The sequence below is a fragment of the Fistularia commersonii genome, chromosome 2 (genome assembly GCF_037954325.1).
Source record: "Fistularia commersonii isolate RoL2024-O1a breed Wild chromosome 2, RoL_Fcom_v1.0, whole genome shotgun sequence".
Taxonomy (NCBI): domain Eukaryota; kingdom Metazoa; phylum Chordata; class Actinopteri; order Syngnathiformes; family Fistulariidae; genus Fistularia; species Fistularia commersonii.
In genome coordinates this window covers 21,205,179-21,225,630 of record NC_141285.1, presented here as the reverse complement: position 1 = coordinate 21,225,630, position 20,452 = coordinate 21,205,179, and the positions used below count along the sequence as shown (strand labels likewise).

The following is a 20,452-nucleotide window of genomic DNA, read 5'->3' as shown; positions in this document are numbered from 1 at the left end:
CATAAGATTCGTTTCAATGCGCCTAAGTTTGAGACATGAGGCACATGTTGGAACAAAAGCAGCCAATCATGATCCTGATGCATGCATGCTTTGGACTTTTAAGAAGATACAGAAGTGGCAAATACATCACGAGGAGACATGGATATATTTGTTTTTAATATTCTGAACTGCCATTGGTTCTTTTTCTCTTGCACCAGTCTCAAACTATAATGTAGGTTGCTTCCTCATTCAAATAAAACAAGCGTTACCTCCCCACTGCTGTTTCTCCTCTCAGGTTCCTCAAAACCTACATGTGAAAGAACAGAAGTACATGCTACTTTCACCCAGAATGTCCCAAGAGCATCCAGATATGTTTTGGGGATGCTCAACTGCACTTTGATTCCCCTTTCTCTCACTCATGTAAACAGACTTGAATATGGAAGGCTGCTATATGGAATTCAAGGAATCAGACTACAAAAATCTTTCCATATTAAAAATGTGTTAAAATACATGTTGTAATTGAAAACTTCCACACCAGTGGAGGAGAAGAACAGACAGACATGATTAATGGCCATTTGTTTTCATTGAGAGCAAACAAGGTTATTTCCCTCTTAAGACTTTTTTGGGGGGGGGAGGAATCCAACTTATGTTTAAACAGATGTTTTGAAAAACATCACCGTTATCTAGAAGAAAACCCTCAATTATCTCTGCAACCAATAAATATCTTTAATCATTTCAAAGTCTTCTTGTCAACCATAATTTAAAGGGATTAAAATAAATCAAACTCTTAATTCCGTGGAGGCAGGATTGATGCAACCAAAAGCATTAATTTAGCTTTCATCATGGTAAATTATTTCATGGTTACAACACACACAGTTTCTCACCGCTATTGTTGAAGTGTGTGAAGATGGCTTCTTTTATTTGTTTTGTATTTTTCTGCCCTGGCTGACTTGTTCATTCCCATCTTTGAGGTGTCACTGTCTTGTAACAAAATATTCGATAATGTTTACACATCAAATCGCGAAATGTGCTAGAATTTGAGCCAAACAACTTAAGGTGTTATAAAAGCGAAAATGGTAATATTATTTTCGGACTGGCATACATTTCATCCGCAATAAACTGTTACCTAAGGTAAACTTATACATGATAACAAAACATGAGCAGATATAGATAGGGGTCTGACAAGGCATCTAAGAAGAATTAAGTTGTAAAGTACTTTGTTTGTATGGCGTTTTTTTGGAGTAGCCTCTGTCTCTTAGAACAGGTCTCATTCAGAGAAAAATTAGAAGTACAGAATCTTTCATACTCTGAAGCACAATAGAAGTAATCTTATGAGTAGAAAAGACTATGCACATCTTTGTGTGCAGGTTTCACTCCTTACCCTGTCTTCTCTGCTGTTCCATTTCACTAAAAAAAAGCTCTCTAATGACTAAGACTGCAGTCCTTGCTGTATCACTACTTGGACAGTGAGTCAGCATCCCGACCCCACTCTTTTCCATACACACAAACACAGACAGAGATTTAGCATATGAGGCAGACAAACATTCATATTCCTGACACAAACAAACACTCCCCTTTCCTCACAACCCCTATCTCTTTCTCTCTCCCTCACTGACAAACACTGGTGGCGCTGAGTCGTGACTGGGGGCAATGTGTTCCTCTTAATATGCACAGGCGACTGTCTGAGGATCACAGTGGCATGCTGGGACACAGACAAAGATCCTCCCTTCTACTTCATCAGCAAAGGGTGCACACTGAACCTGTGTATGATGTGTGTGGAGGAAGCCACGGTAAAAACAACTGTGTTGTCCAACAAGTTCCCTTGGTCTAAATCGGTATTAGCCTACATTACCCACAAGCCTGCTGGTTGTTATGAATCCATGTCACTTCCTGGTTAACAGTTTGCGTTACACATTCCGAGACAACATCACATATTCGGGATGATGATGCTCACTGGCCTAAAAGTCTGGCGATCCCCTTCAAGAAGAAGAAGAAATATTTCCCTGAAGCACTCTCTCTAAAACACAAGGGATCTGCCCTACCTGCTGCGAAACACTTTAAAACTTTGATTTTATTCAGATTCTCAGGTCATGAGAGACCTTACAGTACTCCATAGAAACACTCTGTGACTTCTGAGGTCAATTTGACCCTTCAACAAATGTTTGTTCACGCACTGTGGCAACCAGTTACTGAAGATAAGCCAATCATCTCACAGAAAAAGGAAGTACTATATAACTCTGTCTTCCACAATTACTCATTTTCCTCAGTGAGGTTGTAAACAGGATGTGTTGTCAGTGCCCCCCTCGACTCCAACCCCTCAACCTCATGTCATATGACTTAGTGATACGATTCAGAGCTTTGGACAAACTATGTAAATAATTCCACAGAGAGATAGGGCAAACTAGATTCAAAGACTATTGCATGTACTGCCCTGACTGAATCATTTTCATCATATTGCTAGTATTGTGGGAACAGGCAAGATAGATGTTATGAACAGTATTCAGACTTTTTGCATACAAATACATTTGTACATTCCCATGCACACACTCTTTTCCAGACACAACCTTACAGAAGCACATTGGGGCTCAGCAAACAAACGGCCAGCCAAGCTCATAATAAAGAGACACATCCCTGGTGGGGGCAAACACGCACACATACACTCATAAACAAGATAATCAGATATCCATGTGATCATACAAACACACACACACACACACACACACACACACACACACACACACACACACACACACACACACACACACACACACACACACACACACACACACAATCACCTACACTCACATCCTCCCACCGGCATATGTGGACAGGCAAGGCCAGGCCCTCAGTCCAGACATGAGACAGAAAGAAGAGGAGGGAAAAGAAAGGCAGAGGGGAAAGGAGTAGAAGCAAAGTACTGGATGTACTCACCCCGTTTCTGAAGCCATCCCTCTCTAACGATGGTGACATCGCTCATGGTTCCTTCACGCCGAGTCTGATACCGCTACACGCCTGCTCCACAGAGAGAGAGAGGGAGGGAGGAGGGGAGGAGAGGAGAGAAAGAGAGGGAGAGGGAGAGGAGGGGGGGCTGGCTCTCCCAGCCTCGCGTCACTCTCCCTCCCTTCCTTTCCTGTTCACCCTCTTGTTCACGCAGTTTCTCTCTCAGACACACACACACAAACACACTGTGTGTATGTGTGTGTGCATGCGTCGTTTTGCTTCCTGTTGTGGCTTTTCTCCCTGCCTCCCTCCCTTCTTCTTCTTCTTCTTCTCCCCCTCCTCCACCACCACCTCCTCCTCCTCTCTCCTTCCCTCTCCAGACCTTCCTCCTCACCAGCAGTGACTCAGCCTGGAAGGAAGTGAAAGGAGAAAAAAAAAAGAAAATCAAGAAAAAAAAAAGAAGGCATGGGTTTATTTTTCTTCTGCTCTGTAGCTCACTCTCTCCCATCTTCCCTCCATCCAAAATTCTTACAATTTGACAAGACAAAAAGTACTAGTTATGGTGAGTCCCTCCACAGTGCTCCCGTCCAATCACACATCCTGTTTCAGCACTCTCTGAAAACGAGGAATGAATTATGGCAGGGCTCTTGATGAGACAAAATTGACCTTGATTACAAAATGCATACCTACGAGCTCACCCTCTTTTTCATTCATAGAACCGTTTTTGTTCGGCAGGGCTGCGCTTTGCGTAAAAGCCAGCCTTTTTTCTTTCCTTCGACATTCGTTGCATTTTTGCACATCAAATTATTTAGTCAATGTTTGTGTGAGTGCAGGCTGATTTGTCTGTCTGTGTGTGGGAGGTGGAAGAGCATCTCAGGACTGTGGAGTAGGGCTCGGCTATAAATAGCAACAACGGCAGTTCGGGATGCTCTCACGCTCTTTCTCGCTGCCCAAATCTCTGCACCTCTCTGCCGACTCAATCCCGCCGTCGCTCTCCCTCCCCTCTCTCTGCACAGCCACCACGTTCACCTCAAATGCACCCTACTACACTGTATTACACAACACGCAACAAGACCACACCACTCAGCTTGAATGAAGATGAGCACTACGGTGGCTAACCGTTGTATCTTGGTTGAAAAAAAGAAAAAAAAGAAATCAGTATTCAGAACAGTGAGTGTCTGCACTATTGCTGACACTCCGAGGCACTGCAGCGTCATATTGATGTTTAGAAAAGAACCACTAGACATATACACCGTGAGTAGGTGTGTAAAGACTATTTTCATTGATTACTTAGTGGCATTGCCACTAAATCTAAACCAGACACAGAACCACAGACTGACATCACACATTGAAGTTCTTGGTTACAAGGGCTGCTATGATGCTCAGCTCATGCTTTCACCAGTTTACAGTTTTTTCCTTGGGTTACTTTGTTACTTTGAGGCCAATTGCTTTTTGAAGGCTTATGGGCTCAGGGTCAGTCTTATACAGAAAACAGCAGGGTGTTTGTTATTTTTCCCGAAACCTTCTTGCCTGTCACATATCAATGAGCGAACAATGACTTTTAGAGGGAGGAATAGACTGGCTTTGAGCGCCACATTTCCTTTCATGGAAAAGAGATGCACTTCCTCAGAAAATTCTGTGTAATGTTTGTATAAACAATGGCTGTATTATAGCAGCTACTACAGTTTCTGGGCAAATTTAACAATTTGAGGATTGTGCAGCTTATCAGTCAAGACAGGTTTGCAGGGCAAGAGAAGTGCTCAGAACCATAACGCAGACAGCAACCGCTTTCAGTTTCACTTTCAGCGCCGAACTCCAGGCAGGGTGACTGCTCCTTTTTATTGCTCCACTGTTAACAAGAAATCAGACAACTTCACCACCATGTGATTTACAAATAAGTCTCCTCCGATGAGGTGCTGTTTGAGCACTGAAACTGAAGCTACATTTTAATAACGCAGTGCAATCCTGGCTTTGTGGATCCCCTGCAAAATTGAGATGAAAATTACATCTGGCAGCTTAAACTAAAGCAAAGTTCTGGTGATAAACAAACAAATAAATAAATAAATATATAAATTCAAATGACAGGCGAGGACAGGGGGAGAGGAGAGGAGAGGAGAGGAGAGGAGAGGAGAGGAGAGGAGAGGAGAGGAGAGGAGAGGAGAGGAGAGGAGAGGAGAATGTCCAAATAGTGGCAACCCTTTGTCACCAGGGCAGCTGTTGCTATGGAAACATCTACCGCCATGATGAACCAACTGTGCCAGGGGAAGCACCTGCCAGACAACATTATTTCTTCTCAGACAAGAGGAAAAGACAAGGGCAAAAATAATCATCAAAATAGAATGATAGAGTGAAATGGCGAAGAGAAGTGCAGGGAATGCAGAGAGAGAAAAAAAAAAAAGATGGGACAAGACCATACTGGAAATGGAAGAACTACGACAGAGGCTTAAGATTAAAAAAAAAAAAAAAAAAATAGAAATAGACTGACTACTTACTACTTTGATGACTACTCATCAAACCATTCTTTGCCTTTCTACTTGTGATAAAGGAACAACTTTAAGTAAGGTAAGGGGCACCTGGAGCAGACAGACCTCCAACAAAGCAAAGATATCTACCCGATCTTAGAATATGCTACATGTTTCCAAAGAAATTTGGGGGGGATCTTGACAAGCAATTTTGTCATAGTTGTGCTAGAAGAAAGACAGGCACACAAACAAACTTATCAACAAACACAGCTGAAAACAAAACCTTTTCGATGACAGTAAACATTTTGAACAGGAACTGGCATATCCTCTGACAGGAAACCATTTGGTTCGCTGTGTGACTGTCAATTTATGATGACCATATTATCAGCAGTGTATAATCGAAAGAAAGTTTAAAACCTAGTTTGTTGTCACTTCAGAATTTGCCCCCTATATCCACTAAATATGGGCGCCATGCTTTCTTGGTGAAATTTGGTTATACAGAAAAGAATTAAGACTTTCATATATATGACATTCATAATAGTATAGTCATTGTTCTGGCTTGTTTTCAATTTTATTTTGTCATATTTGTTAGGTTTTTCAACTAAAAATATATATAGGTTACCTGAAATTTTCTCATTTGACTGCAAGTGTAATGGGAGTTTCATCAATGAATGGCTCCTTTCAGTAACTTCATATTGGCGCTGTTTGTAGTGTGTATATCAGTGCTGGTAGTCCTGGTTGACAACAGTAATAAAGGTCCCCCAAACACTACTTAAAGCAAGACAGTGACAAGAGAAGAGAGCTTGGTCCACACATAAAAACAATAGAGGAAAATTAAACTGTATGTTCTGAACTGACTACTGGGGTAATCTAAGGAGGGGGGACTTTCCATGTGCCAGACACATGTAGCATTGTTTTAAATCACTTTGATAAAGATTTATTTATGAAGACATGCAGAAAACATTCACACTGGAACAGATGGGATTTGTTCCATCACTTCAAGTGGAGGAGGCCTATTCACAATGAGTTGGTCAGTCACTTAGGTTTGCAGTTAGCTGCTGTGTTGCAAACTTGCTTGAGCAACATTATCACAGTCAAAAAACATATCAGCAGTGTAGAGGACATGCAATGCAGAAACAAGAAAAGTGTCAGAGGGGATAAAGCCAACAAAGTTCTGGGGATCACTGGAAAAGAGAACAAACTGGCATGTGCTTAAAGGTTTAAAATCCATTGGCCATTCTTGCCGATAAGCAGGGCTCAGTGGAAGATTTTCGCACTGCGAGGTAAGATCTTTTACAGCAAACTTGTACACATTCTTTTTGTCCGCCTAATAACCTTCAAAAGTAAATTCACTTTCTACTGCTATATTATCAAGAGAAACGAGTGGGGAATTCATCTACACACGCTATTCCACAAGGAATGAGTTGACAAAAAGGAAGGGCATTTCATCAGCAAGGTTCCTGTCTAAACAGCACACCTCACCCCCATCACCCCTCCTCATCGTAGACCGTGGCCTTAAACAAACTCTGGCTGACGTAAGTAGCAGTGAGCCCACAATCCTCTTCTTAAAATGCAAGTCAGCCTTTATCAGAACCTCAAATGTTTCGCTCCATTAACACAGGATGCATTTCAGCCACAGGTTTTTGGTTTCTCTTCCACCCGAAGTATGTCAAACAGAACACGTTCTCTTCTAACTTGGTCAATATATATTTCTACAGACTCCGAAGAGCATGGGTTTCAGGAGCACACACGCTGAGGACTGATGTCTATTTTGTGTCTATTTTACACACATATCTTTGGTGATGGTTTGGAGCACTGACATAAAACTGGTGACAACACAAAAGCCTTGTGGATGGACACATCCTGTGTACACACTAAATAAGACAGTGGCTAATATTGAGCAGCCCATATGGACCAGGTGTCAGAGAGATTACTTAAGACTACAAATCCATTAAGTTGAAGATTATATATTCATATATACATACATACATATATACATGCATACATATATATTTAGTGACATACATCGACGGTATGCAATTTCGGTGCCTTAAGTTAAGGAATATGAACTTTTTATGGATAGCCCATACAAGCTAGTAAAAAATATAATAGCGTTTAATGGTGCTACAAATTAGCAAAATTGGCACTGATAATACTGCATCCATTGTGTGAAGAGGTTTCTCAAAATAACAATCTGGATTAAATCTCCTCTTAAGAGGAGGAGAAATTTCACCACTTAAAGAGCATTCCTTATCCAAGTAGTATTATTTGAGGTAATTTTTAACCCCCTCTGAGCTAGAGACCCATAATTATCTCAAGGGGCGTTTGAACCACACAAACATGCACACCAATACATCCAGATTACAGGGATGTAACTCATGAAAAAGTGCCACAGATGATACCAGGCTTTTGGTTGAATACTCTCATTATTTTTAACCAAGACAGTGTGAGAAAGACTTTGCAGTTATTCCCCTTTACAGTTTGGAAACCACTTCTTGGTAACTTGGTGTCCTTCCTCATTCAATGAAATCAAAAGAGGGAAACAAAATCACCCAATCTTCCTCCTTTCAGTTGAGAGAAAACTATTTAAATAATTTGACATTCTGATACACTTTCCAGTTTCGCAATGAATCCGTTCATTCATTCATTATGTATGTACACTCCTCATCCAATGGTTAGGGTCACGGGGAACTAAGTCTATCCCCGCTGTCACAGGGAAGACAGGGGACACTCTGGACTTACTGCCAGTCCATCACAGGGCCACATATAGAGACACAAAGCTAATTACTCTCATTCACATATCAGGACGCCAATTAACCCTCTTGGGTTTTTGGGCCTTGGGAGAAAACCAGAGGGAACCCACGCAGGCGGATTTGAACAGGGAAGCTTATTGCTATGAGGCGGAAGTGCTGAGCACGATGCCACCGAAATGAATCCTTCATCCTAATGGTTTAGAATTTCACAATATTTTAAGTACATAGAGCTAAAATTAATTGGCAAAAAAAAATAAAAAAAATCATCAACCATAGCCTCACATCTACTGTTCCAATCTTCTGCCTCCAAAGTTGTGTGTGTTTGAAATAATGCTGGGCCATGATTGATGCTCTCCAGCCAGCAAAACTCAAGACAACATACAAGGACGTCACAGTTGCAGTTTAGTGATGCGTTGGCCTATTTAGTAGACAGGTTGAGTAAACCCTGGCCGTCACTCAAAAATTTTACTGCTGAGCATCACGATGAGAGGACAAACCAGCACTGCATCAATCTACGTCAGTGTGCGAACTGACGCATGTTGCAGGCGGCTTGGCCAGACACACTCGGCATTTTAAAACGTGGCAGCAATATCATAAGCGCCGCAATTCTTAAGTCGTCACGGAGAGCCGGTGTCAACCCCGAGCCGCGGGCAGGGATGGCGTCAATGCCCCTAACACACACACATACACACTTACACACACATACACAGTGGGGGGGAAGCGTCGTTTCCATGTGACCTGTCAAAACACTTGGTCGGCCTCCACCTTGCTAATGTTATCACGACATGAACGCCGAACGACCCTTTAGCTTTAAGCTAACGTTAGCTTTACCTGTAGCGGCAGGTGCGGTGATATCCCCTAGCACCTGCTGTTCTGATAACCTACTCGACTTCTTGCTGTTGTCGTTGTTTTTTTTTCTTTCTTTCTTTCTTTTCCTCCGTTTCCGAATGTCTGAGACACCAGTCGAGCGAAAGATAAACGTTTTTTTTCTTTTTTCGGAAAAGTAGCTGCCGGGTGGGGTTAACTGTGAGGCGACATCTGAAGGGGTTTCCGAGAAGCTACGAAAGCTACCGCATCAAACGGTTGTTTTGACTTTCAGGAAAGCTCGTGACGTCACCCGGTGAACGGCAAACCCTCTCTTTCTCTCTCCTTCTCTCTCTCTCTCTCTTTCTCTCTCTCTCTCTCTCTTTCTCCATCTCTCTCTCATGTACACGCCTCACCGTTCCGTCTTGCGCCCCCCGTCGCGTTCGGCACCGGCCCGGCGTAGCGTCTCGTCTTCTCCGCCTCGGAGGGAGCGCTCACATCATCATCATCATCATCATCCCTGTCCAACATCTCGTGCGCAAACTGCCGGCTCTTAAGCCCAAGCATCGCGAGATTCCGTGAGATTTTCGTTTTCTTTTTTATTTTTTCCAAGCCGCACTCAGCGAGAAGCAGACGTGAGGATGGATCCTGTTCCCACGCAGTGACAAGTCCCAGACTTACCCTGAGGAATCAGCTTTATTTTTTTTATAGACTGGAATTATGGATATTTTTTTTGATACAAAATACTACACTAGTTTTGTAACCCTCGGCAGCAACTGTCCATATTATTGTACTTTTTAACGTCCATTTCAACTGTATTTTTGGTGTGGCATAACTTATCTGTACATTTCTACTCCATTTAATGCACATACCCATCAGTATTATATGTTCATAGTGCCCTATCTGTAAATCAAGTGTAAATTATTGACATAATATACCATGCACATACTTATAATTTATTTGTTATATCTGCGCCAGGATAGTTTGTCTTCTTCTCCTTTCGCCTTTTCCACCTCCATCTAACCCGATTCTCTGTATCCTCTGTATCCTCTCACACCAACTACTTTCATATCAATCTTCTCTTTGGTCTTCCTCGAGACCCCCTGCTTGGCAACTCCAATTCCAGCATCCATCTATCAATATTGTAGCCACAAGTCACGGATGTTGGGGTTTATGTTGATGGTTGTTTCTGTGTGATTTTGGGGTTGCTTGGAATTTTGTGGATGTGGTTTGGAGTGCAAGGAATTTTGTTTGTTTTTTTTTTTACCTGGGATTGAGCAGGAACAGTAGTTGTGTTGCAGGCTTGTGTGGTGTGGCTGTGGCCAAAAACAGCTATTGCTTATTAAACAGATGTTTTACCATCAACCAGGTGTTTTCCCTGACTGAAATCACACAGAAAACAAAGCATCAACATAACCCCAACATTCGTGACTCGCTACAATATAATACCGAATACCCTGAGGAGTGCAGCGTACCTTAAGTGGAGAGTAAAGTGGTCAGAGAGGTAGTGCAAAGAGATGAATAAAATGTATTTTTCCTTTATTGACCAGTAGATAATACTGGTTAGTTTCAATGAGCTGATCTTTGAATTTGCAGTGCATTATTTCCTTATGATAAAACTTTGTAACAGGTGTTGTAGTGTTGAGTGCTTTGGATTCTAACGGGAGTTGTCTGTGTGGTCCATGTTCTCCCTGTATCTGTGTGGTCTCCCTAGGGTTCTCCAGTTTCCTCAAACAGTCCAAAATCATGCAGAAGGTCAGTAGGAGACCCCTAAATTGCCCATACATGTGAATGAGAGAGTTAATGGTTGTAGATGCAGATGCATTTTGATGTTGGTGTGATCTGCATTAAGGAAGGGATTATCAGGCACAGATGTTTTTGTTTGTGGATGATATGGTCATTTATTAGCTCTTTAGGCCAAGGATTGTTTGTAGATAAATCCAAGAGCATCTGTCTTTGCATGAAGACAGATGACGGCTCACCACAATCACAAATATGCTGGATATGCACACAATCGTATTACACTGAAGAAATGTGCAAAATGACACGAATTTTATCATATGTTAAGACCTAAATGCAGATTAATACCCAAAAAAATATATAAATACATTGAAAAAAACAATTCCTTTTTATCTTATCTGCCAGTATCAAGGTTAATGTTCAGACTCTATCACACAAGGTTACTCAGTGTGTGCTTTTTTTTGTTTCTTTATTAACGGTTTGACATTGTATCAAATAAGTGAATTTGTTCTTATTAATGAAGCGATATCTTCAAAAGTAAAGTTTGAACATTTCTTTATCGTGATAAATAATTATGGATTATCTAATCTTTTCTGTTGAGGATTATTAGATGAATGTTTATCAGTAAATGTTTGACAATGGTTATTATTGCTTTCTCTATTGTAGAATTAGTAATCTCAGTGAGTGACTATGACCTTCAGCATAATAAAATTAAAATACCTTGAACAAAATCATATTTGGGATGCACAAGACTTTTATGCTTGTTTTTCAAGGCAGCACCTTGAAGTACACTGATCCTACATTCCTGAAAAGTTTAACACACACAGCATCAGAGGATGCTCCTGCCTGCTGAGTCCCGCATATTTACATGTCATTTTTACAATACTGACTTTCTGCAGTCATCTTTGAGCCTAGGACAAGACATCTAATGAATCAATCATTTATTTCTTCAGACTTGAGTAAGGTCCCACAGGGCCACTGAGCTCACTGCCTAACTGTTGAGGTTGATGAATATTATTCCATGTGACCGACAAGCTAACCCTTATGTTTGAAATTGGTAGATTTCCCCTTAAAAAGTGAACCAGGGCAAAAATATAAATATGTAGTTGACATTTTGATTTAGCAGTTATTAGCTGATGCAGCTGAACGCACGGTAAATGAACATACATTTGTGTGTCTTTCTCTTAGATTTCTTTAGCCTTCATGAGCGGTCAATGGGAGACGAGGCGTTGCCACCCCATCTGATAATGCATTTCACTATCTTTACTGCTGTTTACAGCCAGAAGGATCGGGCAGCTGCTTGGCATATGACCGAAACTGCAACCCAACAGCTGATGTGTGCTTCATGTGCATTTTAGGGTCAGCTTGTTGATATAGAACATGTTTTGAATTCCTGAGCAGGTCTTTTCAGCTGCCCCTGCGATTGTTCTCCGAGGTCATTACGGGTGAAGACCTCTGAGTCCTCCAATTCTTCAACCCTATTATTATGTCAGGTGTTTTATACAATAAATGGATGTAATTATGAGTGAGGACTCATCTTTTGGAACAATACCGCCCTCAACTACTGGGCTCGCCTCACTCCTCCTCTCTCGCTGGCTCCCCAGGTGGTGAGGCATGAGGTAGAGGCAGAGGCGTGTTGGTGAGCGGCCTGGCCGGCCTGCAGAATGCAGACACAGGTGGAGTGTGCGTGTCACATATATATACGTGTGTGCTCCTCTGACCTCTCTTGAAAACAGACACACATGTTTTCATCAGCTGTGAGTATTTGTGTGTGTGTGTGCATGTGTGTGTCTAGGTGTGAAAAGTAGGAAGCCAGTGATATTTTTAGGGTTTGATGTAGTTGTTTCTAGGTTAAAACTTATTTTTTTTAGGGGGTTGGTGGGGTCAAAGAGACAGCTGATCTTTATTCATGCATTGCTTGTATATCCAGTTAATGAGCAAATATTTAATATTTTTTTCTAAGTAACAAACCCTCTGATTTTGGGTTCTTTGAATGAAAATTTGAACTCGGAGCTGAGCGATTCTGGAAAAATGAGCAATGCCAAATTCAGAACTCCCCCTATTTTATATTGATATTGAGTATATCAAATTATGTACTATGAGAAGACTAAAATCACATGCCAGATAATAACATAAAGTCAAGTTAGTGTCAGAATTAAGCACTTAAGCAGAATTTAAGTGCACATAAGCATTTTGAAAATAATCAATGATAATAAAACTATGTCTCAATAACTGTTTAGAATGATGCATTTTTTTTCTTGAATTTGAAAGTAATGCCTTGTTAAATCTGCCAAAGTAAGTTCCACGCTTTTTAAAAGTTATCTGCGAAACACTTTCCTAAGTGTCCGATGAAAAGATGTACCACTGACATATTGACATATAATATCATAAGATAAGACTTAAAAGTTTAAATGCATAGATTAAAATGTAAAGCTGGCAAAATTGCAAATGTCACCCAATATTAAACACAGGGTGAATCAATGCATCACTAAACCAATTGGAGTCACTGCAGGCAGGCTATGGATATGCATATTATCCCATTGCTCTATAAATAAAACATTCACTTGGTCCTTCAGTTTCTTATTAGTAAATAGTCATTCTGGAGTGTGTTCCAGGTTAATTATCAATGATCCTGATGGTGAGAAGGGGAATGTGTCCAGTTAGCCACATCAGCTGCAGAGGATCAACATGGGAAGGTGGGATCCTCTTGGCATGTTATGCTCATCGGTGCATGATCTCACACATAACCTGAGCACATGGTGCACGTTTAATTTGGAGCACGTCCGTGTGAAAAAGATAAATTCCCCTGGACTTGTATCCGATGATCTTTCTCCCCGTTTGTCCTCAGTCCTTCGCACTTGTTTATTTGTGTGTCTTTGTCACTTCTGGCCTACTTTTTGTTTCTTGGAATTCACAGTTTTATTAATAAATGGACAGTGGCGAGATAACATATGGGGAAGTGAAAAAGGAAATGACTTGCAAGTGACTCAGAGTACAAATGATATGATTCCTTTGTACCAAGCCTTTATGACCTGCTTTTTCAATTCCCAAGAAGTAGGCTTATCTTTTTACTGGACTGTTTTGGAATTTTTACGATTTTTTTTAAAAGTTATAAGGTGCCTCTGTCCCATCATCGCATCAGGAATTCCTGTTATTTTGCCTATCCTTCTTGTGTGTGTGTGTGTGTGTGTGTGTGTGTGTTCTGGGGGGGCACGTGGCCCGTAACAGTTTTTGCCAAGCTGTACGTGAGATGATGTGCTGCTGAATGAATAAGGCACACATGCACACACTCATGCACGCGCGCACACATCACTGAGGTGATACAAGAGCACAGAAGGTCTTTCCAGGTTGAAAAGCAACATGACACACACACTCACACACACACACACACACACACACACACACACACACACACACACACACACACACACACACACACACACACACACACAAAGCAGAACTTCCAGCTCTTGTCTATCATAACATCCCTGCCCCCATTCCCCTGCGTCCTGTCTCTGCCCCCTTCAACACACATACCCTAAATCCCTGTATATTTGTGACTCCCCTCACCTCCTGAAATACACCCAACCTCGTCGCTCCCCTTCCCCCCATCCTCTGCGCCCCCCGCCTCAACTTCAGCCCCAGCTCCCAAAGCCCAGGGAAGCAGAAGCCATGCTGGCTGGCCCAGCACCCCGTGCCCCCTTCAGTCCATCCCGGGTCTCTTTGAAGTGGCTTCATGAGAGAGAGGTCAGCCTCGCCCAGGAGACCCGCATAGAGGTAAGGACAGCTGCGGTCAGACAGACCCCGCACAGGGGATACAGACGTACACTCGCACACATATGCACACACGAGACAAGACAGAGCAGCTGCAGTCACGGTGTTGAAGGTGTGCTGTGCAGCAGGACAGCTTGAGAGCCAGTATGGTCCAGCGTCGCTCTGCACCGCTCTGTTCTGTTCAGTTCTGTTCTGGGTCACCTATTTTGCAGTCAGGTGTGAAATGTTGTCTGCAGAGTACCAGATGACCAGATAAAATTCAGATATGTCTAAAGCAGATATTTGCATTTTGTTTCCACAAGTATCCTAATTATTGGGAGACAAGTGTGGCCCCATAATAGTTAGGAATGGCTGGAAAATGTGAATTGGAATGTGAAGTCACATTTTTTAAATTATTTTGCATTGATAAAAATACATATTAAGGGAAATCAGTATCTAAATCTATAAATCTGGTTAAATCCTGCAGAGAAAAACGAAAAATTAATTGAATTAGCTTATTTATTCCTCGTGACTCAATGTATGCTTTGTTTTTGTTTTATTTTATGGCTGCAATCATGATCATCTAATCACTGCTTCTTCTTCTTCTTCTTCTTCTTTCGGCTTTTCCCGTTAGGGGTCTAATCACTGCATTAGCGTAAATTCCTGTAAAATTTTCTCGTGACATTTCCTTGAGAGTATCCCCATACTTGGGCGTGATTAACCATGTGGCAAATGAAACAAAAATAATCTGGGACACCGTGTAAAAACCAATGCATCACCAGAGTCACCTCGTAGGTGATCTCGACAGCAGGGATTCTCCATCGGGTAATTGGATGCTGTAAAGACTACCTGTTGATGTTTCTTTTCCTAAATGCATCAAACATTTCAATCGATTTACCAAAGAATGCTCATATCATACGCGCTAATGTGCAAACGGAGTCACTTTGGGAGATTTTCGAGTCAGCACGTGTGTTATTTTTGCGTGGGTGTTTTTCGTGCATACAAGCATGCATGTGTTCATTTGCGAGCCTGTTTATGCGCTTGTATCCGTACATATGTTCACGTATTAACATATGCAATGTGTATTTGTGCACGTGCACCTGTGTTTATGTGCATACCTTCTGCTTATGTGCAGACAGGTTGCACCCACCCCCCCAAAAAAAGAAAAAAAAACACATTTCAACCCCCCCCCTTACACAAACAAACACATACACACAGCTACACTCCTGCTTCTACCCCCAGGTTGGAGCAGCCTGGTTTCTCAGGTTGATCTGCAGAGTGCAGCTGCTCCGTCCTAAAATGAAGGGCTCGGGGCCAGAAAAGTGGCTGCAGATTTTGATTAACTTCACATAATACCGCAATAACCGTAATAAAAGTGACAAGCTGCAATTTTCTTGTTTATTGACTTTGGCGCCAGATTTAGCCTTGAGGACGCACTGCATTTTTTCTCCCAGGTTTTTACCAAAACTTTTTAGTTAATCACTGCATGTCTATTACAGTTAATGGCAATGCAATTATTTTATTGCCAATATGTGACTGGCGAAAAGTCTTTTTCTGCCGTCTGTAATTAAGGCGCAAAAACACCTTAAAACATTTTCTAAAACGGGCAGTGACAGCTGGTAAAACATCACGGTCGATATGTAGCTAATCGGCATGTGCTATTCAACACTTACCTGATTAACATCCTCGTCATATGGAATTCCGCATCCTCTTGCTCTCACAAAGAACAACCATCTTTATCTTTGTCGACATGCCCCGCAGCCAAGAAATGGATAGTGTTCTAAACATTAGCAACACTGCCAATAGGAATAAATATTGAAAATGGATCAACCAAATGCTTCCATTCTTATATCTAGTGTACAATGGGACTCATTTTATGACCAGCATCGGTGCACATTTTGACCAAAGGGATGCTTAGAAAATGTATGAGCTCAGTATTATACACATTAAATACACACAGTAAATCTGATTGCATTGTTGAGTAACTAAAAATCGCATTTCTTTGATTTCATGTTACTAATAAATGGCTAAATCCAAAGCTCCGACTAGCAATGGTGGCCAGAGAGGGCAATCTAGTCCAATGACCACTAGAACTATTTCCAATTATTATTTGAGAGATGACAATGTCAAGATTCACTCGGAGAGTGAGGAGGACAAGCAGGTGCAGGAATGACTCCTATCAGTGTGGCACATTATTATAACAGCACATGTTAGATGTTCTAGAGATAAAGTCAGACTGAGATGGTATGAACATGTGCAGAGCAGGGATATTGATGATCTGGGTGGAAGGATGCTGAGACTGGAACTGAAGCCTGAAGGGGTGATTTATGGATTGAGTGAAAGAGGACATGAGGTTAGGTGGTGTGAGAGAAGTGGACGCAGAGAGAGTCAGATGAGGCTGGTGATTGGCTGGGGCGACCCCTGAAGGGAACAGCCGAGAGGAAAAGAGGAAGACTATTTCCAGTTATTCTGGAAGCATGTGATTGCAGGAATATTTACAAGCAACGGCACTCGCGTGATTGATCGCTTATTGCTCAGCAGGAGCTACAGCGGAAAAAAGTTGAAGTAATTTTGCATCGCAGTGATAAAAAAAAAAAAAAAGAGAGCCGAGCTGCAACACAAGACTCCTAAATCACCACCAGGAAAAATTCTGCAGCTTTTGAGCATCATAATGTCCTGGCAGTCACTGTGAGAGTGAGGCAGCATTTTTCAGGGAATTAGATGACTTTTTCTCGTATGGTTACGGGATGTCTCGGTCTATGATGTGTTGAGATGGGCGCTGTGTGTCTCCCACGTGTTTGTGGCCAGATGTTGCCTGCATGAGGCGGCGGAAGCAGCCAGATCCCCCCCCACCCCCTTCCTCCCCCAATTCCCGTCTCACATCGCCGACACAAACATCTCACGGTTGTGCATCGTGTGACACGAGCATGCACAGGAGATATCAGTCTCAAACACATGTATGTGCACGTGTGCGTGCACACACACCTAAATAAACTTCCTGTCTCACACTGGGAGCCATCAAAGTAGATTCTGCCGGGTGGTTAGTCACTGAAGCGGCAGGCAGGTGACAAAGGGAGAGGATGGAGAATTTGAACTGTCGTTGCTGAGGTGTGACCTTGACATATGGGTGAACTCGTGTCATATATGGTCAGGATGTAGTTTAAATCGCACGTTCACCTGGTCAGCAAATGACACTTAAACCCTCCAAAATGTCCCTGTTTGGTTAAGAATTTGTGATTTTGTGAACCGGGCGCGACCCTAGTTTTTCCAAGTTTACCGGATCCACATCAGACGGCCACCTGCCAGCGATGGCACGTCCTCCCGGCACCTGCTCGCTGTCTCGAATGGAAATCATAGCAATAAATGCTACCAGGATATATGGAGGAATCCATCTGTGGGTTGAATTTCAATGGAAGGCGGATAAAGCAGCGGGAAAATAACCATATGTTTTTTGTCCGATGGAAAAATTAAAAGAAGAAGAAGAAGGCGAAAAGAAGCGCAGTGATTTTGGGCAATCACATTAATAGAGATGTTATAGCAGGATTTTAAACGGGCAGTTCATTTGAGGAGGCCAACCGACTTCCGTGGGTAGGATTGAGCAAAAACCGGTCCAAACATTGAGGCTCGGTGTTTGGACTTGGTTTTGGGCAGCAGAATGCTGCATTGCTCCAGAAAATATATAAATATTCTCCTTTCAATGAGCCAACAATATTAGCTGGCACCTTCATCCATGTCTTTTTTTTCCCAAATTGTACACTTCTTTTTTATGGTTGTGAGCTATGTGGATTCTATCAGAATTCATCTTGTTTTGCAACTTCTGACTTCTGTTAAGCAGTGGATGAAACTGGTGAGTTTCAATCAACTGATCTTTCCTTTTTTTGCAGTGCATTGTTTTCTAATGTCTAGAACTGCACGATGACAGCGCAGCCGTCAGTGCTTCTGCAGCGAGAAGGTTCCTGGTTTGATTTCCGACAGCAGGTCTTTCTGTGTGGGTTTCTTCTGCGCCCTCTGGTTTCCTCCTACATTTTGTAAACATGAGGGAAAGTCATCGGAGAGCACGAATTGCACAGATGAGACGGTGAATGGTCATATGTCTCTCTATGTGGTCCTGAGTGGCGTGAACCCCACTGTTCATCCAATCACAGCTGGGATAGCCACCCCCACCCTCACCTCCAGTAGCCCTGAGAGCAGCATAGAGAGTGAATGGATGAATAAAGCTGTGCAAAATGTGATGATAAGCACCCAGAAACATTCTCAGAGTGGTGGCCTTCTCTGCTGGCCTAAAAAATATCTGAATCACAGACTGATTTTCAATATATTTTGTCCATGAACACTTATTAAATAATTCCAAATGGTCTGTCCGCTTCTTTTCAGAGCTATTCCCCTGGCTGTGCTGCTTCCGGACATGTATTTTCATATTAAAACCTTTCGCCAAACACATTTCAGCCATTATTTATTGCCAGGCAGGGTCAAAGTCAATGAACTCTGTATGGAGACCCACAGAATCAGATTCACAGGCGCCCCTGCAAAAAATACATGTCCATGAAACCGTTACTTCAACCAATCAGATTTTGAGCTGCGACACCAAGGCCTTCAAGAAGGGTACGGTGACATCAGTAAGTCACTTGTCCTTTGATAGGATAGTCAGATAAGTGTACTCGCCAGAGCTGGTGAATTAAAACTTGTGCCAGTAATACGACAGGGAAGGCTGGACTTTCAGCATTAGCTTTGATGGCAACAGAAAAGGACATCTGGATGGAGCTGAAGCGCACAGATAATCTATAGATTAAGTAATTAAACTCATTTTAAGGAAAGAAAGGAGGGTGGATTTTGTGCACATCTAATCCAAAATTTTTGGCAAGTACAATGTTTCTATTTTCCTTTTTTATGAGGGTATTGTTGTTGCCTGTAAATGAGTGTCGCAGTTGTAGCTGCAATACACTTACGCACTTTCCTCAGCAACTAGATTTTTGTGGATACACAAGTTATCTCTGCGATGTAACGGCTCTTTATATTGCATTTCTGCATAATAACATGTTTTTTTTTATAGCCATAAACCAGTTATTGGGGGGTGGATTGATAAACGGAGCACTAGTCAGGCCTGGGTGTGAAATGAATGACCCACCACTGCATTTTCATGCTCTAAGTGCACCCAAAATCTCTTTTTGACAAATAATCAGAATGAGGTCAATCAGGAACTATGTTAGACAAATATTCATGACTATAGGGTTCGATCTCTCCTGTGCATTTCATTGCATACACACAGCAAACACTGAGTAAATTGTTATGAAGTGACATTTGTGTGTGAAAACTTGAACCGTCCAGACCGTCCCCATCAGTCTCCTGAGATTCAGATACAGATAAAACCACTCCGGGCCACCAGAGAGCGCCGCATTAGCTGCTTCCAGCTGTTCAGCTGCCTCAATTACTCTCTGCGTGTCTACGATTTGATGAAGTAAACACATCTGGATGAGCCGAATCCCGTGTGTTTCTGCTATTTATAGAACATCTGGAGGAGAGCAATGGACAGGTTCCCAAAAGACCCATTGAGATTGGGATAAAGAAATATTGTGGAATGTGTCAATGTGTCCAATGGAAGTCATGTCTCCCACGGGAGGGAGTTCAGGAAGGATCTGCGCCGCTGCGTCCCCGGTGTTTGTGCGTTATTGTCTGCGCGGGAGGAAGTCGGGCTGGATGCGGCGCATCTGTCAACATCTGGGTGCACAGACTGTGTTTGGCTTTCCAACAACTGGGCGAGATCAAAAACACACACAGTTTGAGCACAGCCAGAGGACAGAGCAGCAGCAACAGCCCCCCCCTCCACACACACACACACACACACACACACATATATACGTATATATATGTATATATATATATGTAAATGTATATATATATATATATATATATATATATACATTTCTACAGCTACTGATGGCCCCTGAGGGCCCCCTGTTTCCAAGCCTGCTGCTTCCTATTTCTGGTCTGTGCCTCCTTCACTTCCTCTGGATCAGGCACTGC

General features: G+C 42.2%; 1 protein-coding gene across 1 annotated transcript in view; it reads right to left on the bottom strand.

Moving 5' to 3' along the window:
• Nucleotides 1-9,534, bottom strand: part of akt3a (AKT serine/threonine kinase 3a) — a 55,683-nt gene extending 46,149 nt beyond the window's left edge. The window contains exons 1-2 of the mRNA XM_086172560.1: nucleotides 8,966-9,534; nucleotides 2,911-3,328 (exon numbers count right to left, since the gene is read on the bottom strand). Coding sequence (XP_086028686.1) covers nucleotides 2,911-2,956 — 46 coding nt within the window. The 5' untranslated portion in view covers nucleotides 2,957-3,328; nucleotides 8,966-9,534. The remainder of the gene's footprint in view (nucleotides 1-2,910; nucleotides 3,329-8,965) is intronic.
• Between the last annotated feature and the right edge of the window lie 10,918 nt (nucleotides 9,535-20,452).